The sequence below is a fragment of the Bos taurus genome, chromosome 28 (genome assembly GCF_002263795.3).
Source record: "Bos taurus isolate L1 Dominette 01449 registration number 42190680 breed Hereford chromosome 28, ARS-UCD2.0, whole genome shotgun sequence".
In the NCBI taxonomy this organism is placed as follows: domain Eukaryota; kingdom Metazoa; phylum Chordata; class Mammalia; order Artiodactyla; family Bovidae; genus Bos; species Bos taurus.
Window position 1 is genome coordinate 35935652 of NC_037355.1, and position 26836 is coordinate 35962487.

General features: G+C 42.9%; 1 protein-coding gene across 3 annotated transcripts in view; it reads left to right on the forward strand.

The window, feature by feature from the left end:
* Positions 1-26836, forward strand: part of SH2D4B (SH2 domain containing 4B) — an 86865-nt gene that overhangs the window by 12127 nt on the left and 47902 nt on the right. For 2 of the 3 annotated variants that reach the window (XM_059882685.1, XM_059882684.1), the window contains exons 2-4: positions 9171-9330; positions 10897-11044; positions 26363-26510. In XM_059882685.1, coding sequence (XP_059738668.1) covers positions 9171-9330; positions 10897-11044; positions 26363-26510 — 456 coding nt within the window. Of the gene's footprint in view, positions 1-9166; positions 9331-10896; positions 11045-26362; positions 26511-26836 lie in introns of all 3 variants that reach the window. The other variant, XM_015461049.3, reaches the window with a different exon arrangement.

Here is a 26836-nt window from a genome sequence, read left to right on the forward strand (position 1 = left end):
GGTTTCAGTCACTGTGGTACAGGGGCTTAATTGCTCCATGGCATGCAGAATCTTCTGGGTCAGGGATCAAACCCATGTCCCCCACGTTGGCAGGCGAATTCTCGTTTACTGTACCAAGAGGGAAGTCCCTGATACTCTCTTTTAATCAGTTCATGTTTTACACTCTCTTTTTTATTCCTAATTCCATATATATATTATATATACACACATAATATATATATATAAACATGTATATGTTTATATATATGTTTTAACTTAATTTAAGCATGCTGGGTGATTTCCTATCATATTAAATTTTTTCAAAGAACAAATGTTTGGTTGTATTTATAATATATATGTCATATATTCACTAATATTAGTTTTTTCTTTGGTAATTATTTTCTCTTTTTATTTTCTTTTATTAATGTCTTAGATTGAGAACTTGGTTTATTCATGTCTCATCTTTTTTTTTTTTAAAAGAAAGCCTTAAAAATTTCTCACTGTAAAATATTTAAACATATAGACAAAAATAATAAGTAGTGTAATATGTACTTACGGACCCATATTACTAACGGTTAAAATGGTGCCTTCTTTGTTTAAAAACAAATTCTTTATTTGGCTGTGCTGGGTCTTAGTTGCAGCATGTGACATAAATTTAGTTCCCTGAACAGGAGTCAAACCCGACCGTCTACACTGGGAGTGCAGAGTCTTAGCTACAGGACCACCAGGGAAGTCCTCCCTTCTTCGTTTTTATTAAAGTGTGAAGTACACTTTAATATCTTTCTAAAATTTCACTCCTCATCACTCTCCCGATATGCAAGCCTATTATAAATACAAAATGTACCATCCTTATATCTTTTCTGTACTTTAATATATATTTTGTAAGCAGTATGTTGCTTAATCATTATATGAATGACATTATACTATATGCAGTCTGAATTTAATTTATTGGTTCTGCATTTTTTAGAGAGATATGTCTGTGTTGTTCAAACCTATTTATTTTTCTTGCTATGGAGTACTGCATTATAAAAACATACCAAAATGTATTTATCTGTTTCCCTTTACTGGTCATTTATGTTGTTTCTGATTTTTAATATTTTGGACAGTGTTTCCATGAACCTTCTATTTCAGGTTTTTCTGGGCGCATGTGTACTTGGAAGTGCTTTGTAATAATGTGTAGCATTTTTAACGTTACTAAATATTTGCCGAATATCATCAAAATGATTGTATCAGTACCTTCTACCATCAGCAATTTATAAGAATTATTGTTGTTCCATATCCTTTCCAACAAGCAGACTTTTCCATCAGACATTTTTATTCTTTCCAGTCTTGTAGGAGTGAAATGGTTGTATTTTTTCATCATCATACACTCACAGTAAAATTGATGGTGGTTTCACTCCTTGATGAAACAGTAAACCTTATTATTTTATTGTGTGACAAACTGGAAGGCTACATAAACCATTTCTGCTGCATACTGAAGTATGATGGCTGTCCTGAGGAAAAGCAGGATGTGATTTTTTGAGTTATATGCTGAACTAGCCTCCTTTGTCATGGAATGCCATTTTTATTTGAAAGAAGACTGACAAACGATGTCTTTTTTCAAACTTGCATATTTGAAAATTAATAAGATGACTCTGTCACGTCAAAGAAAACAACTGATAAAATTTAAGGCAGTGATAAAATTCCAGCTTTCAAGCAAAAATTAGAATTTTTGGAAAACTTATATCAGCCACAATGAGCTTATTGGATTTCCAATACGTAGAGGCTTTTCTTTGAGGTTTGAAGTGATGTTAACAGACATGATTTTATGATATTGTAAAATAAAATGGGTCCACATTTGGAAGATCTGCTCGACTCCATGGACCAGTATTTTCCAAAGGAACATTGAGAAAAGTTGCTAAATCATGCATGAGTGAAAGATCCTTTCAAAGTTCAACATAAACCAATGGATTTTAATTTTATTTTACTTAGAAATTTTAATTTTTAATTTTGAGGTAACCTTAGACTTACAGAAGAGTTGCAAAGTTGTTCAGAGAATTTCCCTTATACGCTGCATCTAGCTTCCACTAATGGTTACATCTTATGTCACCATGATACATTGACCAAAACTAGGAGATTAACATGACCCATGAATTTTAATAGGACAAAGTACAATAAATTCACTGATATTGTTTCAGGTTTCACATCACAACAAACATTTAAGAAACTACCACTTTAGTTTTGGTGTGGTATAATAAAAGATTATCTATAATATCTGAAAAGGCATGGATTTTTCTCTTTTCTTCTCTTTCCTATTATATATCTGTGTGAAGTCAATTTTTTTCATATGCTTCAACTAAAATTATGTATTACAGCAGAGTCCAGCTGCTTTCTATTAAGCTGGACATTCAAAGGATTTGCAAAAATGGAAAATGAAGCCACTCTCCCAATTAAATATTTGTTATTTTAGAATATATAGCTATTTTTTATAAAAGTGCTGTATATGTTATTATGTAATGGATTTGCTATTATTTTATCTTTTTTTGATCATGCCCTGCAGCATGTGGGATCTTAGTTCCTGACCAGGGATTGAATCCCTGCTCCCTGCAGTGGAAGCACAGAGTTTTAACCACTGGACACTAAGGGAGTCCTGATATGTTATTATTTTCAATAAATATATATTACAATTTTCTGTTTTAATTTTGAATATGGTAAATATTGATAGGTATAATCCACATAAACAAAAATTCTTTGAGATGCTCAATATTTTTAAAGAATATAAAGGGGTCTTGAGAGCAAGTTATTTGACAATAGTTGCTTGAAATGATACATAGTATGTAATGAGTTGACTTTTCTACAATGCATCTAGACTAGTGCTATCTGTATACCATTCTTAGAGAACTGAGAAAAAAGTCACCATTCAAATTATGTTTTCTAGGGCTTATTTCTCTCACAGGACTCTAGTAAAGAAAGATTGTTCTAGACATTAATAAGTCAATACATGTAAAATATGTTGAACCATGAATAGCAGATAAGCCTTCAGTATATGTTAACTGTTACTATTGCTTTTATTAATTGGTGCAGTTATTTGACAGTTGTGCATACTCAAGTATCTTCTCTCAGTTGGTTGCTGATTTTTAATTGTCTTTGTGGTATTTTTTTGTGTGAGAAAATTTTTAAGCTTTAATCTGTATTCAAATACATCAACGTTGTCTCTTATATTCTTTTTATGTCTCATAGAAGAAATTCTTTCCTTCCCCAAAGTAATAATGATATGCTTTTATATTTTCCTCTAAAGGTTTCTAAGTGTTCCCTTTCACAGACTCACGAAATCACCTTTGTCAAGGTCGTTGGTGACCTCCATGTTGTTGAATCCAGCGGTCAATTCGGCCTTCATCCTGTTGACCCATCAGTAGCCTTTGACACAGTTGACCTGTCTTTAATCCCCAAAATGCTTTCTCGCCTTGGTTTCTGTGATACTGGGCTCTTTTTGTTGTCCTCCTGCCTCACAGGCTTTTTTGTCCTCATCTCCTTGGGGGTCCTTCTCCTGTCTATATGTTGGAATGTGCTGGACTTCTGTCCTTCCACCTCTTCTAGTTCCTTCCTATACCCACTCTTTATCTGCTCTCATCCATTCTTACGGCTTTAAATATCTATCCAGTGATGCCTATAAAAAATTATATTTTAGTTCTAGTCTCTCCTCTGAACTCTTATTCGATTGCCTGTAGGATGTCTAGCAGACATCTCAAACTTAACTTGGCCCAAACAGAAGTGTTGATTTATCCAAGCTATTTCTTTCATGTTATTCCTTTCAGTAACACCACTTTTCATTCCGTTACTTAAGTGGAAACATTGGAGGTTTCTCGTTCTCTCTCTTTCACAACTCATATCCCAAATTTAAGCAAATATTGCTCTTTCCTCCAGAATATATCTTAAATCTTAACCACTTTATACTGCTTCCACCAGGATCATCTTAGTCCAAGAAACGATTATCTAGCCCCTGGACTATTTCAGACGCTCACTGTCCTACCGGGTGTGCTTGTTCCCTGCTTCCCACATAACGGGGAGAGCGAGCATTTTGAACTATCCATGAGATTATGTCGCCTTCCCCACTTTCCACTTGTCATGACTTCCCATCCCACTTAGAACAAAATCCACAGTCCTTACCCGCGAGGGTCGCTGAATGAACTGAAGCTGATGCTTCTCCAACTGCATTTGCGATTTCCCTTCTTGCTCCCTCTGCTTGCAGCCATTGTAACCTCCTCGCTGCCCCTTGAGCTTGCCAAGCGCATCACCAGCACGTGACTTGAATCCTCCTCCGGCCCCTGTCTCACCTGGAGAACTTTGACTCCCGTCTACCCTGTAGGAGTCACAGTCCTGGTGACCACCATTTCCTTCAGGACCCACGTGGGAGCTGAGGCTTCCACCCTGCAGACTGCTTCACGTCTGTTTAGTATTGAGTCCATGGAAGTATCTCTTGTATTCCTATACATTTGTTCTTGTTATTTTGGTTCTATATTGTTATGTGTTTGGACAAGAGAGATGTTTTCTTAAACTTTTTTTTTTAATTTTAACTTTTATTATTTTGGCTGCACCACGTGGTTTGAAGGATCTGAGTTCCCAGACCAGGGATTAAATCTGGGCCCTCGGCAGTGAAAGGGCAGAGTCCTCACTATTGGACAGTGAGGGAATGTGTGGAGAAGGAAGTTTTATCTTCACTGGGACAGCAAAAAGAAAAGGCTTTAAACCTATAATTTTTCTTTTGAGCTTACTGTTACTTGTACTCATATATATTTTTTTTTGCTACAACTTTTCCCCTTGATAATGTATAATTTCAGTTTTGATTTGCCCTAAGATCCATGAGTTCTCTAGGAGTATTTTCTTGATGCCTATTCCCCTCATTGATTTCTAAATTTTGTGTCATTATTAGAGAATATGGCCTATAACATTTTTCTCACAAATTGCAAGATCAGAAGAATAAAAGTATATTCTTAAACTTTAAGGGGTAAAGTTCTATAGTTGTTAAGTAAAATTTATTGACTATATTATTCAAAAACTTTATATTATCAATTTTTAAAATCTATTTGGCTTGCCAGCTTCTGAAATAAATATTGTAGAACTCTCCACTATGGATATATATACATTTTCAAATTCTCTTTGAGTTGTTAGGAGTTTTTGTTTTATGTAGTTGTCTGCTATGTTGTCTGTTGTATAAAGTTTTATGACTGTTACAGCTTCTTTGTGGGTTGCATCTTTTATTATCACATAATATTCTTTGCCTTGTCTGACATGTTTGTCCTTGAATTTGCTTTGTCTGACATTGGTACTTCTGCTTTCTTTTTGCTTGCCTTTGCACGGCCTATTGCTGACTATTTTTAACCTTTTTCTTTTTTACGTGTGTGTTATATTTAAACAGTACAGAATTGGATTTTACTTTTTTTTTTTTTTTGCTTCAGAGAAGCACGGATTCATTATTACTTGCAGCCAGTAAGGAGAATACTTGGCCTTTCCGAAAGCAGTGTCTGGATTTTACTTTTTATTTACATCTGACAGTCTCAGATTTTTAATGGAGAAATTAATTCTGTTCCCCTTTTTGTGTTAAAGAGTATACTTAGGGTTTAGGGCTTCTGTGTTATTTTTCATTGTTCTCTGTATCAGTTAGGAATGTGCTCGGCTGTAAGTGACAGAATGCACCATTAATAGTTGTCTGATTAAAGAAATCTTTCATATTTGTATTACCACATTTCATTTAATAATTAAAGAACTTTATTTCTTGGAGTTCCTCATTTTCCCTAAATAATAAGAAGTCTGGAGGTGTACTGCAGTGGCTCGATTAGTTTAGCTTCTCAGTCAGATCGGCAAGGCCTCATCTCCTCTCACATTTCTGCTTACTCATCTCTGGCATGTGGCTTTCTTCCTCATGGCTGAAAAAGTCCTCCAGCAGCTCCTGACATCACTTCTTCATTCCAGACAGGAAGAAGGAGGGGAGGTAAATGAGCAAAGAGTGAACACATTTCTCCTAAGAAGTCTTCACCTTTTGTTTAGAACAAGAAAGCCTTTCGCTGGGACATCTGCCCACATCTTCTTGGTCAAAAGTGGGGATGACTGGTCACTTCTAGGTCGACTGCTTGCCAATGAGAACAATATTACATGATGGGTTTAGACCAGTTTCATTTGTCCTTTGAGACTGGAGTAGAAACTTGCCTTTCCTGAAATGCAGGGATCTCTGTTACTTCCCAAATTGGGGTTTTTAGCAAAGGAGGAAGGTGGCTGGGATGGATGGTGAGGAGGTAACTGATAGCATTTGCTATGATAGCTACTCATTTTCTGTTGTTTTCTCTTTTCCTTTTAAGTATTTTTCCAGGATTGACAAACCTGTTATCATGTACCTTTGCCCACAGCTAATTTGGAAGGTCTGCAATTCTGTAGTAGTTGCTTCCTTGCTTCTATCAGTCATAATTAAACTTACATTCCTCTAGTACTGCATTGCTTTTAACATAGTAAAAAGATAGCGATGCCTTTATATATCAGCCAGGGGAGTTAATGCTGCCGTCTGCAATAGATACATTCTGAAATTTCAGTAAGTTATAATGGAGGTCTAGTTCTGATTACGTCACAGCTTGACGTGGATTGGGTAGCTGTGGCATGGCTCGCCTTCGAACACTGACTCATGGATCAGGCCTGTTTTCTCTCCACCATCTTGGAGTCGTCAATTTCCTGCTGGGTGGGTGGGAAAGAGAATGTGGAAAAAGGCACGCTGACTGCAAACAGCCTTAGCCCGAAAGTGGCACAGGTTACTTCCCCTGATGTTTCATAGACTAGAATTCAGTCACGTGGCCCCACGGAATTGAAGGGGACCTGAGAAAAGTCACCTGCTGGGCTCAGGGAGAGGAGGTGGCGTGCTGGGCATAGTGCAGTCACTGTCACAAACTGTCATTCCAGTCATCCATGCATTTGTTTTTCTCTGCATAGATACACTCACTGCCTCCTTAATGGGGGTGCCTGCAAGTCTCACCTGGTCACTGCATCAGCCCAAAGTCCACAGTCTACATGTGTACAGCATTAGGCCCTCTAAGGTCCTGATGTGGCTCAAAAGACATGTCATCCTCACACCCTTGAGACATGATACACAGTGGGGGGAGCAGGGTCAGAATGTCCACTGTGGAAAAGGCGGGAGTATTAGCCCTACTTAGTCACTAGTCTATAGCATCATGAGGTCCTCCAGGTCAGACTCTGTGAGGACCCCCTGCGCTGGCAGTGAAGGGATGACCTTGAATGGACACTGACCGTACTCTGGAGGCTCCTCCTTGTTCATTATTCCCCTAGGCTGCATCCGAAGTGAATACAGAGGATCTCATCCTCCTTGGACCATATAGATATAGACTTTGAAACCTGCCTCCTGGTCATCGAGGTTGGGTGCCCAAGGGTTGTTTAAGTCATTAAGTCCAGACTCAGAGACTTAGTAGGCTTCTTATCTCTTTGCTTCCATGTGCCAGGAGCAACAGCTAAGATTCTTCTCTGGACGTATTTCAAAAATTGCGTTTTCCTTTGCGTCTTTATCCCACGCCTCTACTTTTCAACTGAAGGTCATCTGCATTTAGGCTCTTTGAAAAATAAGTGTGAAAGACTGCACCCTTCGTGTCTTGTTTTAGCCTGGTTCCTCTCAGGAGCACAGACAAGGTTGGGAGACAATCACACAAGAGTTTATTCAGGAAACACCTGTGAGAGAAAAAGGGCCGGGAGCTGGAGGAGGCTGGGAGAGCCATCGCGCTGTAGTCAGTGCAGGCATGACCTTGAGTGAAAGAGAGGGGAGGGAAGGTTGGGTGGAGGCGTTCCAGGCTGTCCAGGGAAGGTTTGTTACAGCCTCTGAGGAGTTGCCCTTCACAGGAGTCTCATGTCTCCCAGGAACCAGCCTGCCATGCTCAGCTGAAGGCTGGGAGCATGACCTTGGGCTCAATTCTTTCTGTTTCTTAAACACTTAAAAAAAAATTAAAAAAAATTTTGGCTGCACCACCCAGCATGTGGGATCTTAGTTCCCTGACCAGGGACTGAACCCGTACTCCCTGCAGTGGAGTCCCAACCACTGGATTGCCAGGGACGTCTCCTCAATTCTTTCTTGAACTCATTTCTTTCCCCTAACATCTTGCCAAACACAGCACCTAGAAACTAATGCATACTCCTAGTGCTGTGTTTTCCAACCTCCTTTCTTAAGAGAGACAAGTTCAGAAGGCATGAGGGTCTTTGTTTTAAGTTACAGTGTCTGACAGCTTTACCAGATGCTTCGTTCCTGCATCACATGAATCTTCAGCCAACCAGCCTGCTAAACACCACTACTAAAGCACTGACAGTCAGTTGATATTCTTGTTGCAGCCTGTACCCCACTTTGGGGTCAGATCTCCATTTTAGTCATGGTTATCAGTGGAATCTATTAGAACAGGCAGACTGAAAAATCTCAGTGACTTAATCCAACACAAATTTATTTCTTGCTCAGGTTATGGGCTGATGTGGGTCAGGGAGATACAGGGGCCGGCTGCTTCCTCTTGCAACACCACCATCTCCAATTCTTTGCTTCCAGTCAACAGACAGGGGACATGATAGACAGAGATGAGAAATGAGAGAGAGAGAAGACTCAGAAGATGCTTGACTCCAAAGTGCCTTGGCTTGTATGAAAGTGTTAGTTGCTCAGTATTGTCCAACTCTTTGCAACTCCATGAACTGTAGCCTACCAGGCTCCTTTGTCCATGGAATTCTCCAGGTAAGAATACTGGAGTGGGTAGCCATTCCCTTCTCCAGGGGATCTTTCCCATCCAGGGATCAAAGTCAGGTCTCCTGCATTGCAAGCAGCTTCCTTACCGTCTGAGCCACCAGGGAAGCTTTGGCTTGGAAGTGACACAAGTCTTCCTTCAGTGAGTCACCTGATGTCCGCTCTGCTGAAGATCTCAGGTCTCTGGGCTTGGACACCAGTTCCAGCCCTGAACACCTCCTCCAGCAGGCTGACCTGGCTGCCATATTGCTCCCTAGAGGGAATGGGATGGGGAGATGGCTGTGGAACAGGTCAATCTCTGTCTGGCATCCTCTTTGCAGATGACAAGGTTTTGTATGGTGATGTGATGGTTGTGCACCCCTGGTCAACCCAGGTCATTCCTCTCTCATTACAACTCTGACCTTTTTTTTTTTCCTTCCTTCTCCTTCTTCCTCCTGTTGTGAGGCAGCGAGTGACAAGCACATCCAGTGGCTGCTGGGGGCAGATGGCGAGGTCTGGGTCTGGATCATGGGAGAAGGTCCTGGTGACAAGCCCTATGAAGAGATCTCTGAGGAGCTGATTGCAGAGAGAGCGAGGCTGCAGGCGCAGCGGGAAGCCGAGGAACTCTGGTGAGAGGTGCCACTGGGTGTTGAGGTGGGGAGAGGGTGCTGGTGCCTGAACACAGAGGCTTGGGGTGGGCTCAAATTAAGGATAATAGATTATGGGTGGGAAGGAGAAGCCAGTGCCAGGCAGCTGGCAGGCTGTTTGGAGCTGTGCTAAGATTAGGTGGCCGAAGAACTAGTCTTATATCAGGTAGAACTTGTGGTCCAAGTCCCAGTTCCACTCATTAGTGGGGAGGTGATTCGAGGCCTCAGTTTTCTACACCTGTGGTTTGGGGACCACAACACCTTTTTAATATAGTTGGATTTATTGAGATAATACATTTGATATTCTTTCGCCTCTTCCCTCACTGAGTTGTCCCTAGGACAGCAGGGCAATTTGAATATCACTCTTAAAGTCTGCTTGTTCCTCTTTGTGTTACCTCTGTTTTTCACACAAGATGGACACTGAAGCCTCTGCTGATACTGGGAGGGTCAGACTTCTTTCATAAACAACTTACGACGTATTTGTTGCTAAACTTGGAAGTTTGTATGAGGTCGGTGCCAACATTTTTCCCACAAGTTTTAATCACGGTGTTTTTGTTGTTGTTTTTGACTACACTGGGTCTTCCGTCCTGTATGCAAGCTTTCTCTACTTGCAGCGAGAGGACTTCTCATTGTGGTGGCTTCTTTTGTTGCAGAATGCAGGCTCTAGAGCCCAGGCTCCAGAGAAGGCAAGGGTCTTTGGGGTCGCACAGAGTTGGACACGACTGAAGTGACTTAGCAGCAGCAGCAGCAGCAGAGCCCAGGCTCAGTAGTTGTGGCACACGGGCTTAGCTGCCCCTCGCATGTGGGATCTGTCTGGACCAGGGATTGAACCCCGGTACCCTGCATTGACAGGCAGATTCCCAACCACTGGACCACCAGGGAAGTCCAATGACAATGTTCTAAATAATAAAATTGTGACATATATTCATGTTGAGGTTTGACAGAAAACAGCAAAATTCTGTAAAGCAATTATCCTTCAATAAAAAAATTAATTAATAAAAAAATTGTGACATATGACCAATATTGAAAACTATAAAGAATTAATTAAAGAACAACTCAATACCCATCACCTAGGATAAGCATGATGAGGATTAGGGCAATACCTGCCCTGTAAAATGCTGTATTCACACCTTGATAAATTGATTACTGTAGATCCACAGCATTATTCAAGGTACCTGTATAGTATCCCATTACATGAGGAACTCAACTTATTGATCCTGTTGAGGGACATTTGTGCTGTTTGCCCTTTTTTTTAATGTTATAAAAATCCTCTGATGTGCATCTCCCTACACCTTTGTAAACTCAAGCAAGAAATGGGATTCCTGAGTTTTTTTTTTTTTTTCCTGGCTTCCAAAGCAGTTCTGCTGATTTACATTCCTGTACAGGAGAGGAATGGTTTTTTTCCCACCTTTGCCAACATTTGTGAACCTCAGACACTTGCCATTCTGGTAGACCAAGAATGACTGGGCATGGCTTTTATTTGAAATTCTGTCGGCATGTGGTCCCTTCTTTTCCCATGCCTCCTGATATCTGCTGTTCTCTTGAAAGGAAACAGAAGGAGGCAGAGATCACCAAAAAGTTCCGGGATGCTCTGGCCAATGAGAAAGCCCGGATCCTGGCAGAGAAGTGGAAGGTGGAGATGGAGGACCGCAAGGCTGCCAAAGTCCTGGAGGAGCGCATCCATGAGGAATTCAAGGTGGGCCAGTGCCTGGGTGTCGGTGTGAGGCCACCTGTTGCAACCCCCAGGCTGATCTCTGGTTGGACCAGTCCTTGGCCAACCACTCTATGCTTTAGAGCACTCTCATAGTGCTTTATGAGAATAGAAATCAGACGTGTCTGAGTAGGAAGGAACTTGATATACCATCTTGGCTAATTCACTTCTCCTTGTACAGATGAGGAAATTGAGGGCCAGATAGGGAAGAGACTGTGTGTAGTGGTGATTGGTTTGGGGACAGAGCCAGGATCAGAACTCAGCCCTCTGCATCCCAAACCAAGGGCCCTGAAGTGGGGCCTGAAGAGAGCTGAGTCTGTGGTCAGACCAGCCTGGGATCCAGTTCCAACTCTATTGCTCACTGTTGTGTGACCTTGGGAAGCTTGCTGAACTTCTCTGAGCTTCTTGTTTGTAATATTCGTAATAACAACAATCTCCTTGAGATTTTTGGAGGATTCAAGGAGATGAAAAATGTAAATTTTTCTGCCCAGCACAGGACATTGTTTGTAAGTTTGCATATCTGTTCATTCTGAGACTCAGAGTTTGGAGCTGGTAAAGGAGCTTTACAGTCCTGTAGCAAGAAGCTTAAGTTTCCTGAAAAAAAGCTTAGGTTAATATTTTTTCTTCTGGTTCCTATTTTGAGATTTTTTTTTTTTTTTTTTTGCTATGTAGGAATAATATATTTCTCAGTGGGTAGAAAACTCAGAAAATACTCTAAATAAAAAGGGAAAAAAAACCAAGAATCATGCTGAATCTCAGCAGTTGTATATTTTTGTGAATTGTATATTAATGGCATTTGCCCATTTTTGAATTTTTAAAAACGTTCCCCCTATAATGATTAGATAAAGGGGACATTGGCCTTTTAATATCATTTCTGTTGTAAATATTTTTTCTCAGTGTTGTTGTTGCGGTTTTCTTAATTTTGGTTATAGTGGTTCATGATGTACAGAAGGTTAAAATTTTTATTAGCCAATTATATGAATCTTGTTCTCTATTAGTTGTTTTATGCATAGAAAGACCATCATCACAAGCTTATAAAAATACTAATCTACATTGCTTTGTATGTCTTTCCAGATCTCATTTCTTTGTACTCAATTTTCCTTCAGTTTGCTGTGTGGTATGATATATGGCTCTCACTTTATTTTATTCCAAATGGCTAGCCCATTATGCTAACATCATTTACTATGTAAATCATCCTCTCTCCTCTCATTGGATTTCCTGCCTTGATTCTTACTTCTTACTTACTTTTGGATCCTTTTGTGGATTTTTCTTCTTTGACTGATTATTCCTGAGCCAGATGTAATTGTTTAATTGTATGTAACTTTAACATAAATTTTACCATCTATTAAAGTTAGAGTGTATCATTATTCTTCATTTCTAAAATGTCCTTGGCTAATCTCATCCATTTTTTCCCCATTAGAGCTACTTTTGAATTATATTCTCAGTATCCTCTTCTCCCCTAATATCCAAAAAAATCTGTGTGGTGGTTTTCATTGAATTGCATCAATACCATTGCTGTATTTGTGGAAGATGAACATTTTTTATAATATTAAATCATTAAATCTTACTCAGGAATGTGATAAGTTCTTCCTTTTATCCAAAGTTTCTTTATCTTTGATATAGTTTTTTTTTTTTTCCTAAATACCTATAAATGCACTGGCCACCCAATCCCAAACATTCTCAGTGACATAAGAGGACTTCTTTTTTTTTGGACTTGGGTAAAATTTATTGTTTTCTTTAAGTGCTCTATGTTTCTTTTCTTTTAAATTTTATGTTTAATATTTTTATTGTTATTGTAATTGTGCTCATTACTTTTAAACCTACTGCAACTTCTATATATTTGCATTGTTATTGGTCTCCTTATTTAACTTTCCCATGAGTTGCCCTTTTTCTCTAGGAGATTCTTTTGCATTTTTAAGTGAAGGAATATGTACTCTCAAGACACTTCATTAAAAAAAAATTCAAACTTGGAAAAAAGTGGAAAGAAAAACGACATGAGTACTCATATATTAATATTACCACCTACATTTACCGATTATTAATATTTTGCCTCGATTTCATGCTCTTTGCTCTTCTCTTTCTCCGTCCACACATGCATACCCACAGGCGCACACACGGTCACATAGACATACTTGTACTTTTTCGTTGCTGTCAAACACTTTGAGAGAAAACTGCAGACATAGTGCTTTCTAACCCAGGAGTTGGCAAACTATTTTCTGTAGAGGAGCAGATAGTATTTTAGACTCTGTGGGTCATGCTGTCTCTGACACAACTACTCACTAGGACATCATGGCACAAAAGCAGCCACAGACAACATGTAGACAAAAGAGTGAGACTGTGGTCCAACAAGGTTTTCAAATAATGCCTGTCATTGGCCTGGGAGCTTCCCGATCAAACTTAATCCTTCAGTGTGCATCTCCCACAAAGAAGGACATTTCCTGTCATAGCCACAAGAATCATTGTCACACTGATTGAAATTAACCATGTAATTCCATAGTAGTGACTCAAATCCCATCCACACTGGAGAGATACTTAGTTTGTATTGCTGGATTTTGCATAGGAGCCTGGTGGGCCACGGTCCATAGGGTCGCAAAAGAGTCCAACGTGACTTTGCAACTAAACAATAACAATTTAAGTCTGCTGGGGAAGAAAACCAGTACTTTTCACATGTCTCCAGCAGTGAGCATCGCCTGTTCCAATCCTAGCCTCCCTCCTCCCCAGAGGTGGGCTGAGTCCCAGATGCCGGGAGGGTAGCTTGGCGGAGCTGGAGTCTTGGGGCTCGGTTCCCAGCAGAGATTCTCTGATGTCTCCTTGAGGACCTCAGTGATTGAGGGATAGAAATTGTATGCTGGCTCTGTGTTGGGGTTTATGGAAGAATCAGTAAAGCCATATGTTCACTGAGGAACCCAAATGCAGGCTTTTGTGTTATTTCCAAAGGTTATCATTATTGTGTGTGTGTGTGTGTTTTTTTTTTTTTTTGGTATGTGTTTTTTCTGTGTGAACACATATAAATGTGTTATATGTGTTTAATATACATAGTAAGTATGTCTGCTCTGAGGAGCCTCAGAAGTGTAAGTAGCATCTTTGAGGTCTTGGACGGCTCATTAAGGAACATCAGATCAGACACTGGGGCTGGACGGTCCTTGTTAATGAGCTGAGATATTTTCTGTCAGTGCGTCCGTACTTAGTTGCTAAATCATATCCAACTCTGCTACACGCCTGTAGCCCGACAGGCTCCTCTGTCCATGGAATTCTCCAGGCAAGAATACTGGACTGGGTTGCCATTTCCTTCTCCAGGGAATCTTCCCCACCCAGGGATAGAACCTGTGTCGCCGGCATCTCCTGCCTTGGCAGGCAGATTTGTTACCACTGAGCCACCTGGGGGGCCCCGTTTTCTGGCAGAGCTGTCTGTAAATGAACTACCCTTTTATTGTGACAGGCTCTCCATCACAGGAAGTGGTTATGTGTAGGCTGAAACAGTATCTGAGAAGGTTTCAGTGGTGGATTAAATATGCCTGGCAGCAAATTCTTGGCCTCTCCTTGCTTTGAGAGGAGGAGTCTGGTTCCCCACCACTGAGCCTGTGTGACCTTGTGGCTAGCCTTGGTCTTTAGGGTGCAGTAGAAATGACTGTGTGTAAATTCCGAGGATGGACAAGAGCAGATTGCACCCTCTGGCAAGGCTCACTTTTGGAAGCTGCCTCACAAGAAGCCTTCCTGCCCTAGGTTCCCAGGCTATCTGCAAGGACACCCAGGCTAGCTAAAGAGAGGCTATGTGAAGGAGCACCTAGGCACCACACACTCGAGTGAAGCCTTTGTGGTTCTTCCAGTCAGTAACCTCAGCCAAGTACTCGACCATGACTGACATAATGTGCAGCCGAAAGGCCACCCAGCCAAGCCTGGCCCGAACTAGTATCTTCAGAATCTCAAGCACATAAAACGTTTGTGTTTTAAGCCACTAGATTTTGCTGATAGCTTGTTGTTATAATACTTAGCAATAGATAACAGCAACAGCTTTGCCAAAGGGATTTACGCAACGGGTTAGAGATTGGTTAGATAATGTTTATTTTGTCTTCCTACATCAAGATGCTAACATAATACGAGTCTTGCATGCAGCAATGCACCTTAACATTCATCTAATTTAATACTTTTCCCCTGAGACCAGAAGTGGAGGTTGTTTGGAGGAGGGTAGTGGTGGTAGTAATAAACTCCCTGTTCTCAAAGAGCTTACCAGGTGCCAGGGAAGAGATAATTCTGAGCAGCCACTCAGCCCCAACCATGACCGGAGGCACCTTAAAGGGCAGAGGTCCTTCCAGGAACCCTGCACAAAGACAGAAAATGGAAAGGAGATAAATGGGGTGACAAATGATCTGCTGGAGGAGAGAAAAAAGCACATGATGGGTGGAGGCAGACAAAAATCTGGAAAGACTGGCTGTGAGGCCCTTGAATGCTATACCAAGGAGGTGGACTATTTTCTGTGGGCAAAGCAGACCTTCGTGTATTCAGAGGGCCATGTTTGATCACGTCTTACGAGGAAAACTGGTGATGTGATTCAAGTGACGAACATTTAGGGTGCTGCTGCTGCTGCTGCTAAGTCGCCTCAGTCGTGTCCAACTCTGTGTGACCCCAGAGACGGCAGCCCACCAGGCTCCTCTGCCCATGGGATTCTCCAGGCAAGAACACTGGAGTGGGTTGCCATTTCCTCCTCCAATGCATGAAAGTGAAAAGTGAAAGTGACGTCGCTCAGTCGTGTCTGACTCTTAGCGACCCCATGGACTGCAGCCTACCAGGCTCCTCCATCCATGGGATTTTCCAGGCAAGAGTACTGGAGTGGGGTGCCATTGCCTTCTGAGGGGAAGCCAATTAGATCTTTGCAATGGTCAAAGTGGTAAATGATGAGGGTCTGGACAGAGTCTGCGACTATGAAGAGATAAAGGGGATGGACAAAGAAACGTTGGTGGTGAAATCAACAATCAGTTAGATGTTGGTATGTGGCGCTAGTGGTAAAGAACCCATCTGCCAATGCAGGAGGCCTAAGAGGTATTACTGACTCAATGGACGTGTGTTTAAGTAGACTCCCAGAGTAGGTGATGGACAGGGAGGCCTGACGTGCTGCAGTCCATGGGGTTGCAGAGTCAGACACGACTGAGAGACTGAACTGAAGGGACTTAGGTTTGATCCCCGGGTCAGGAAGATCCTCTGGAGGAGGGCATGGCAACTCACTCCAGTTTTCTTGCCTGGGAAATCCCATGGACAGAGGAGCCTGGCAGGAGGATAGAGGAGCCTACACTCTGTGGAATCGCTAAGAGTTGGACATGACTGAAGTGACTTAGCACATGAAGGAAAGCAGAGAGCAAGGCGTCTGAGCCCCAGGTGGAGGGATGGCTAGATGGCGCCAGCCTTTTGTGTGGGGATCTGGGAAGGAGGTTCAGGCTTGGAGGAGAGAGAATGTGCTTGGAATGGTCATGCTGAGGCTGGTGTTTGTTGGTTTTGTTTTTCCACCCAGGACAGGGAAGAGTGGGAATGGAGGAGAGGAGAGAACCTGTATGAGAAACCTGGTGGTTGAGGGAGTTTGCCTGGGGAGCCTGGTCATAGGAAATTAATAAAATTGGAGGCATACTCCCAGAACATTCTGTAGGGTTAAAGATGGAGTTTAAAAATAAGAGCTACAGATAGCTAGAAAACTGTTTTGTTTTTTTTTTTTAAAACAACATTCGGTTGTGGCTGACACTGTGCTTTGTCACTCAGTCATGTCTGACTCTTTGTGACCCCATGGACTGTAGCCCACTGGGCTCCTCTATCCATGGAGATTCTCCAGGCAAGAACACTGGAGTGGGTAGCCTATCCCTTCTCCAGGGGAACTTCCTGACCCAGGAATCAAACCGGGGTCTTCTGCACTGCAGGCAGATTCTTTACCAGCTGAGTTGCTGGCACTATTTTAATACAGTTTACATGCATACAGAAGTTTGTTTTTTTTTTTTTTTAGTAAAAAGGTCGTGGAGCCAGATAAAATTTGCATTTTCCCCCGTTTTTTTTTTAAACTCCTCAGACTGCTTTTGGGTGCTTCTCTCTCTGCTTCCACCCCCAGCACATGGGCAGCAGGGCTCCTGCTCTGCCCCTCACCCTCGAGGCCTGTGCCCTCCCTTCCCAGCCTGTAAGCCTCCTGCCCCATCCTGCCTCCTCCGGGTTTCCGTGATGGGGAACAGACTCGGCGCAGCTAAGTTCTCCTTTCATTTCCCTCTGTTTTCTACTCCAAGCCATTCTCTTTCTGTTCTTTTTCCTTTAAGGCTGGAGTTCATTTTGGCCACCTCACGACACGCTCTGCAACCATGCTATCGCTGCTTTAATTTCTCTCGAACATTTGTAGACTTTCTCTGAATTTCTCTTGGACAAGGCTGGCATCAGCGAGACACAGCATGGGGCGGTTTACCCTTTCCTCATCACAGATCATCACAAACGCTCTCTTCATCAATTCATTAAGTCACCCGCTCTTCTGGTCAATGTTTATGGAACAGCTACTATCTGCCTGGCCCTGTGCGGGGTACTGGTGATAGAAAAATGAATGATACGGGCCTGGCCCTGTCCTTTGGGAGCATGTTGTCCTACAAGACACAATGGTATCACTGGGCCAGGCCAAAACCAAAAAGGACTATGCCTTCCAGAAAAAGCATGTGTCTTCGTGACATTTTCCACTGGGGTGAGATGGACTGCGCGTCTGTGGGCTCCTGTGGTGTCCTGTTACTCATGTGTTATCAGGAGAAGGGGGACTGGATCAGCTGGACAGCTCAGAGGGCTTTGGGCTTGCCAGAAAAAGGCAATCGACTCCTAAGGTGGAAGGCAAGTGTTTGCCTACCTGCCTTTTGGCTGTATTGGCCTTTTGCTGCGAACCCAAAGAAAGATGGCCTTCAGTGATCACAGATGGGCCAAAGGATTCTGAAAGTAGCAACAGTGAGAGTTTCCAGGCAATTTCAGCTGTAAAGGTTGAGCATTTTTGCAAAACCAGGGTGAGGATGATGCCATACTCTTTATTTGTGGTGGAAAATGTCTTCTTTTATCAATTCATTTCTGTGAAGAGCTTACCTTTGCCACAGTAAGTGACCGGTCATGTTCCTTTGAGGTGGAGCTTGATGCAGGTTTCTGGCTCTCTTTTAAAAGTATTTCTTTGTTTCTTTCTTTACTTATTTGATCTTTAGTTATGGCATGGGGACTGTTAGTTGTGGCACATGAGATCTAATTCTGTGACCAAGGACGGAACCCAGTCCCCCTGCTTGGGAGCATAGAGTCTCAGCCACTGGACCACCAGGGAAGTCCTTGGTTTCTGGTGTTGTCCCATTCTCAGGAGAAAAGAATTGAGTGAACTGTGGAACTGCCATCCATCCATCTATCTGTCTATTTATTGGTAGTAAATTTTCCTCCATCTTTATTGAGGTGTGATTGACAAATCAAAATTGTATGAGAGGAGAAGGCAATGACACCCCACTCCAGTACTCTTGCCTGGAAAATCCCATGGACGGAGGGGCCTGGTGGGCTGCAGTCCATGGGGTCGCTAGGAGTCAGACACGACTGAGCGACTTCACTTTATTTTTTCACTTTCATGCATTGGAGAAGGAAATGGCAACCCACTCCAGTGTTCTTGCCTGGAGAATCCCAGGGACGGGGGAGCCTGGTTCGCTGCTGTCTATGGGGTCACACAGAGTCGGACACGACTGAAGCGACTTAACAGCAGTAGCAGCAGTAAGGTGTACAACGTGACATTTTGATATACATATACATTATGAAATGGTGACACAATCAAGCTGACTAACATATCCATCACCTCACCTACTCTTTTTGTGTGATGAGAGCACTAGTTTGATGAAGCCCATGTCCATTAAATACAGTGTTCATTTATAGTCCTCTTGCTGTACGTTAGATCTCCAGAATTTTTGCATTCTATATAACTGAAGCTTTGTGCCTTTTCGCCACACAGCTAAAGTATCTACAGATAGATTTTTAAAAGTAGTATATGTGTATATACAGCGAAATAGTATTCAGTCTTAGAAGGAAGTCCTGACATTTGTGACAACGCAGATGAACTTGGAGAACATTATGCTAAGTGAAATAAGCTCGACACAGAAGGCCAAATGCTGCATGATCTTACTTAAATGTGGAGTCTAACAAAGTTGAACTTGTAGAAGCAGGGAGTAGAATGGAAGTCGTGGAGTTGGGATAGGAGTGGGTGGGGAGGGAAGTGGGCACTGGCATTTACCATGCTGCTTCCTGTTGCCACAGCTGGTTGGAGTCGGAACACTGTATTTAATTTGAGGTGGTTGGTCAAATGCCATTTATCTATGGTACACCAGTCATAACCCTTTTCTGGGGGTACTAAGTCTCCTTGTTATGGTAAATTGTGTCCAGTTAAAATACATATGTTGAACTCCCAACCCTAGGGTCTCAGGATGTAACTGTATTTGGACCTAAAGGTCTTTATAGAGGAAATTAAGTTCAAATGAGGTTTTCAGGGCAGGCCCTAAATCAATGGCTTCCCAGGTGGCTCAGATGGTAAAGAATCTACCTGCAGTGCAGGAGATCTGGGTTCGATCCCTAGGTTGGGAAGATCTGGAGAAGGGAATGGCAACCCTCTCTAATATTCTTGCTTTGAGAATTCCATGGACCGAGGAGCCTGGCAGGCTACAGTCCAAGCTAAATCAATATGTTTGTTACCCTTAAAAGAAGAGGAAATTTGGACAGAGACATGGGTGAACACAGAGGAAAGACCATGTGCTGCTTATAAGCCAAGAAGAGAGGGCTCAGAAAGAAATCAACCCTGCTGACACTTTGGTCTTGAACTTCTGGCCTCCAGAACTGTGAGACAATAAATATCTGTTGTTTAAGCCTACCTTCCCCAGTCTATGGTGCTTTGTTATGGCAGCCGGGAAAACTAGTATCCTCACAAGGAAGTAAGACTGGGGGGTTGAAAGCCCTCTGGCTCTGACATGCCTCAACTGTCTGTAATTTCCCTGCGATCACTCCTGTTTGGAAGACTTCTGTGAGTGGACGATAGATCTATAGTCCCTGGTGGAAGCTCTCTTGGTTAGTGCGCAGTGTATTGAGCAATGTGGTGACCACAATCCGATTAAGGATTCCTGGGAGAAGAATGGGAAACCCACTTTGTAAACTGTGATGTGCCATGCCAGTGTGACGCTTCGTTTTTATGCTGCTGAGATGCTAGTGACTGATGAAAGTGAAATACAACTTTGGGGTAAAATTCGATTTTTTCTGTTTTGGAGGCAGACAGACTTTGGTTCCAGTTTTGCATCCGTCATTAACTCTCTGCTCTAGTATTTTGCATCTTAAAGAACAACCAACTCACCCTCCCTTTTCTAGCTTAACCCCACATCCCCCTCTGGCTGCTGCTTCCTGTCTCTGCTCATTTTTAGAAGGAAATGTCTTGAAAGGAGTTGTCTGTGATCACTTCCTCTCTCTCCCCCATGCTGCCTGGATGGCTGCCCATTCGCTCCACCAGGGCTGCTGTCGACAAGATCTCACATCTCGTGGTCCTGAGACCACGTTCTGCGGTCCCTTGGTGCTTCTCTGTCATCTCTTGTGGTGTCTCAGTAGCCTGCAGCTCGGCTCACCACCCCCCTTTTCTTCTCAGCTTCTCCTGCAGACGTAGCCGCCTCTGGGTTTTTATCTTACCCCTTGGTCTGCCTTCTCAGTCTCACTTTCTGGCTCCAACTCTTTCTCTCAACTTATAAATGGCTCAGTGCCCCCAAGGCATCCTGGGTGTTTTCTCTGATCTACGTTCTTTCTCTAATTGACAACATCAAGTCCGTGGCTGAGAAACATCACCCCCGTGCAGAAGGCCTCTCACTCAGCCTCTGCAGCCTGAGCTTAAGTCCCTGGGCCCCTTAAGCCCCAGGTTTGTGCATCCCCCTACCCACAGCAGGTCTCTTGGATGTCAGATGGCATCTCAGACTCATTAAACATAGAATTTTGACTTGTTTTCCTTCCAGCTGTAGTGGATAATTCCCTACTCAGACATGCCAAACCCATTTCCAATGCTGGGGCCATTGAGCCTGTGGTTCCCTCTCTCTAGAAGTTTCTTCTCCCTGAGATTCACTCATCAGCCTTCGTATTATTTAGGTCTCAGAGCAGTCCCTTCTCAGAGGATTTCTGGTCACACTGTCTAAAGTAGCTGTCTAGACTCTATCACTTACCCTGTTTTAATTCTCTGTATACTTTATTATATAATATGATATATTGAATAGTGTATTATATAAATATTATATGTAATATGATATATTACATAGTATGATATATAGTACTTCTGATATTCTGATATATTTTTTATTTTACCAGATGAGTGTTTTTCTGTCATTGGAAGGCAAGCTCTGAGAGAGTGAGGCTAAGTGCCTTTTTCACAGCTATGGCCCCAGTGCCTGGAGCAGGCAGAGTCTCCTAGGTGCTCAGTAAGGATTTGGTGAATGACTGGAGAAGCCCCTTAACATCTTTATCCCTTAATTACTAACTCCTAGAGAGTGGGTCGTTAGGAATTTGTCTTTTTTTAGAATTTAAAAACGTGATTGTTGAATTGGAGAAAAATTCTCAATCTGTGTCATTTCAGAAGCGACAAAATCCTTGTTTGTTTGTTTGTTTGTTTTTTAAACGAGGGGCTCAAAACTCAGTTCCCGTCTTCTTTGTTTTTTCTTCTTGATCCATTAAACTATCAGCGGACTGAAAAAATTATAAGCCACAGAAACAGAAAATGAGAGGAGGGGAAGAACAGATGAAAATAATGCCCAAAGAAATTTGGTTTCTGGAAGACAGAGGGAGAGTGATGGGAGGTTAGCGGGCACCTGCAGGAAGGGGCTGGTGGTCCTGAATCAGCTCAGCCCAGAGGCCCCACAGGCTCGAGACTTGGGGACAGCGGGTTCAGTGAAGGATGGCGCTGCGAATGAGGGACTGGGGGCACGTTTCTGCACGGAGCGGCTGGACCCTCAGTTCCCTGCACGCACCTGTCTCTTCAGGCTGCTTCATCCCTCCCTCTGACCGGGAGTGGAAGGGACAACACTGGGGCTCAGCGTATCAGGACAAGTGGGGAGAACAGATGGGGGCGGGTAGGAATCCGGGGGAACAAGCACAGGCTTGAACTCTGAACCGTGGGACCTACAGTCAGGGTTGCCTGTAGGGTATCCAGAACTGGTCACATTGTTTTTTTGGTGGTGTTTTTGTCTATAGCAAGTTAATAATTTGAGCTACATAAACTCAGCCTATTAACTCTATTCTGGTGGCCCAATCTCAGGTGATCCTATTATAAAAATATTCTGTTGGCCAGGAACATTCATCTGCTCACTGGGCTACCCTTCTGGAACCAGGGCTTGGCCACTGGACCTGGGAGTGACTCCATAGTTATGAATCCTGGAGGTCCGTAGAGCACTTGGTTAACCCTTTGCATGGAGGAGAGGGTCAGAGAGTACCCTGAAGGGCTGAATGGGACCTGGTCTGGGTTTGGGGCATCTTACCTGAACCTACATCTGCCCCTGCCTGTCCTGGGGTACCATTTCTGGGAAACTTGCAGGGACAATTTGCAAAAAGGTACCTCAAAGCTTTGGTTTCTCATGAATCATGGGGCTCAGGCTAGGGGTCCTGCTTGCTTGAGTCTAAAGGCTGTCCTACCTGTAGCGTGCCTCCTATGCAGACTCCTGGGATGTTGGTGGTCAGGCACCACCCAGGTGGACACAGAAGATGTCAAATAATTGCAGAGAAAGAACCTCCAGGTGTTTCCACCTGAGGGTTCTCAGTGGAGTGGCTGATCCCTCATCCAGTCTTCTTAGAGTGAAACCCAAGGAAACCCCGAATACACACTCCGAGTCTCTGTTTCAGATATACTTTTTTTTTTTTTTTTTTTAGTTTGGCTGCCTTGGGTCTTTAGTTACGACACGTGGTGCTCTGCGGGCTCAGTAGCTGTGGTGTGTGGGCTTAGTTGCTGCAAGGCAAGTGGGATCTTAGTTCCCCAACCAGGAATCAAACATGTGTCCCCTGGATTGCGAGGAGGATTCTTAACCACTGGACCACCAGGGAAGTCCCTCAGAAACACACTTGCTTTCCTCTTTGAATTGTGAGCAGTCAGGGAACATCAGACATCAGAAGAAAACCTCTGACACAAATGATAGGTACCAAATAAAACAAACTTTAAAGAAAAGAACAAAACAAAACAAAAAAACCCAGAAGAAATAGACCTACATCAGAATATGAGGGAGAAAAATCTCTAAAATCCTCAGAGATGAGTTCTGGCGTTTATGAAACAAGTACAGAATGCCACAAAGCAAAAAGGAACAAGCAAAGAATAAAAGAGGGCTTGGGAATTATAAATGTGCTAGCTGAAATAAAAAATTCAGTGGAAGGTTTGGGGGATAAAGTCAGTGAAATCAACCAGGAAGTAGAACAAAAAGGCAAGAGGCAGGAAGTAGGAGAGAAAGGATAAGGCACTTAGAGGGTCAAATCAAGAAGTCCAGCAGTTGACACATAGGAATTCTAGGAAGGAAAAAGCAAAATGAGAGGAGAGAAATTATCAGAAAAATCCGAAGCAGAGATGTAGTAGACTAGGACCTGAAACTCCAATCAAAAGCACCCTGAGTGCCTAGTAATCAATGAAAGAAACTCCACACCAAGACACATCTATTAAAAAGCTTCAGAATTCAGAGATAAAGAGGAAAATAGTGCCTTATGCAGAAGAATGAGAATCCAAGTGGCAGTACTGGATGCTAGAAGATAAGGAAGTGAAGTCCTCTAAGTTCTGCAGGAAAATGATTTTAATCAAATTCTATGCTTAGCTAGCCTAGCAGTTATATGCGAAGGTAACATAGATATTTTGACATGACTCTATATGGATATATAAATAATATACATATGATACAAAATATGTATATAGATCTAGCTATACATATGTTGCTGTTGTTTAGTTGCTAAATTGTGTCTGACTCTTTGTGACCCTCTGGACTGTAGCCCACCAGGCTGCTCTCGTCCAGAGAATTTTCCCAAGCAAGAATACCGGAGGGGGTTGCCATTTCCTCCTCCAGGGAATCTTCCCAACTCAGGGATCCAATGTGCATCTCCTGCATTGGCAGGCAGATTCTTTACCACTGAGCCACCAGGGGAGCCCCTGATGGCTTTACAGTGAACTATATTTATTTTAAAAAAATTTATTTATTTATGGTTGCACTGGGCCTTCATAACTGTGCATGGGTTTTCTCTAGTTGCAGTGAGTAGGGGCTACTTTTTGTCCTGGTGTGCAGGCTACTCATTGCGGTGGCTTCTCTTGTTGCAGAGCCCATGCTTTAAAGCGTGGGCTCAGTAGTTGTGGCATGTGAGCACAGTCATTCTGGGTCATGTGGGATCCTCCTGGACCAGAGATCAAACCTGTGTCCCCGGTATTGGCAGGCAGATTCTTCACCACTGGACCACCAGGGAAGTCCTGTGAACTATATTTAATTATGTACCAATCTTTGATATAATTATGAATTGTGATGTAAATCTATTGTGAGGGTGATGAGAAGAAAAATATGGGTTTACACCAGTGTGGGAAATATAAGTGCTAAATATTCATGTACCAAAAAAAAAAAGGTAGTAATGTCTAGAATCAATAAATCAATAATGGCATTGAAACATGTATAATATCATATATGAAACGAATCGCCAGTCCAGGTTCAATGCATGATACGGGATGCTTGGGGCTGGTGCACTGGGATGACCCAGAGGGATGGTACAGGGAGGGAGGTGGGAGCAGGGTTCAGGATGGGGATCACGTGTATACCCGTGGCTGATTCATGTTGAATCAGCCGTGCCATTCATGTATGGCAAAACCAATACAATATTGTAAAGTAATTAACCTCCAATTAAAATAAATAAATTTATATTAAAAATAAATCAATAATTAGCAGCATTATTCAGACATGGATATAACCACACAAAGGAAAGCTAAAATAATTGAGAATGGTGACCTCTAGGCACTAGATAAGAGTGGGGTACTCTTGCCTGGAAAATCCCATGGACAGAGGAGCCTGGTAGGCTGCAGTCCATGGGGTCGCTAGGATTCGGACACGACTGTATAACTTTCAAGTAGACAACCTGAATGACTTCACTTTCACTTTTCACTTTCATGCTTTGGAGAAGGAAATGGCAGCCCACTCCAGTGTTCTTGCCTGAAGAATCCCAGGGATGGGGGAACCTGGTGGGCTGCTGTCTCTGGGGTCGCACAGAGTCGGACATGACTGAAGCGACTTAGCTGTAGCAGCAGCAGCAGGTTAGGTAAAGTGGTTTAGAGAATTAATTTTTTTTTTATAACAAGCCCTCTGGCATGATTGACATGTGTGTTCATGTTGCTTTGATTAAACAAAAGTAAAGGAAAATACACACAGCCTTTTTGGAGCTTGAAAGCAGGACAATATTTGGAGATTTGGGGCCCCCGAAACTGTTTTCTCTTTGAAATATCTTCTTTGGAAATGAGGTTAAGATATAATCATATCCTCCACTCTTCCCCAGTAGCATAGTGGACACCTTCAGACCTGAAGGACTCATCTATTGGTGTCATATCTTTTTGGCCTTTTATACAATTCATGAGGTTCTCACAGCAAGTATACTGGGCTGGTTTGCCAATCCCTCTTCTAGTGGGTTAAGTTTTGTCAGAACTCTCTGCTATGACCTGTCCATCTTAGGTGGCCCTGCATGGCATGACTTCACTGAGTTATGCAAGCCCCTTTGCCATGACCAGGTGGTTGATGCAAACAGACGACTCATTGGAAAAGTCCCTGATGCTGGGAAAGATTGAGGGCAGAAGGAGAGGAGGGTGTCAGAGGATGAGATGGCTGGCTGGCATGACTGATGCAAAGAACATGGACTTAGGCAAACTCCGGGAGACGTGAGGGACAGGGAGGCAGGTGTGCTGCAGTCCACCGGTTTGCAAAGGATTAGACATGACTGGGTGACTGAATAGCAACAACAATAATCATATCCTGCTTGACTTGCCTGCAAGAAAACCAGGCTCCCCTCCTCATGCCCACTTCCCTCTTCCCCAGAATGGAAGTGTGACCAAGCGTGGCCCAGAGTTCTCTTATTATTGCAGAAAGCTTCACATATTTTGTTCACATATTTCAAGTCATTTGATCTTTACCATGGCCTGATCAGATGTAACTGTTACCACTTCATGTGTGTAGAGACAGAGTCTGGAGTGGCCTCCTCTGGCCACCTTTCCATGTGACATCTCAGCCCTGACTGCCTGTGACCTGTTACTATCACCTAATGTCATTCTGTCTCCATGTTTTTTAGAGGAAAGAGGAAGAGGAGAGGAAGCGAGGAGAAGAGCAGATTCGCCTCCAGGAAGAGCAGAGGGCGAAGGAACTCTACTGGACCCTGAAGCAGGCCCAGCTGCAAAGCCACCCCAGCGAGAAGGAGGAACGTGAGTGGGAAGAACAGTGTGAGTAGCACTTGCTTTTTTTAAAAAAATTAGTTCAGTTCAGGTCAGTTCAGTCACTCAGTCAGGTCCAACTCTGCGACTCATGGATTGCAGCATGCCTGGCCTCCCTTGTCCATCACCAACTCCCGGAGTTTACCCAAACTCATGTTCATTGAGTCAGTGATGCCATCCAACCATCTCATCCTCTGTCGTCCCCTTCTCCTCCTGCCCTCAATCTTGCCCAGCATCAGGGTCTTTTCAAATGAGTCAGCTCTTCACGTCAGGTGGCCAAAGTATTGGAGTTTCAGTTTCAGCATCAGTCCTTCCAATGAACACTCAGGCCTGAT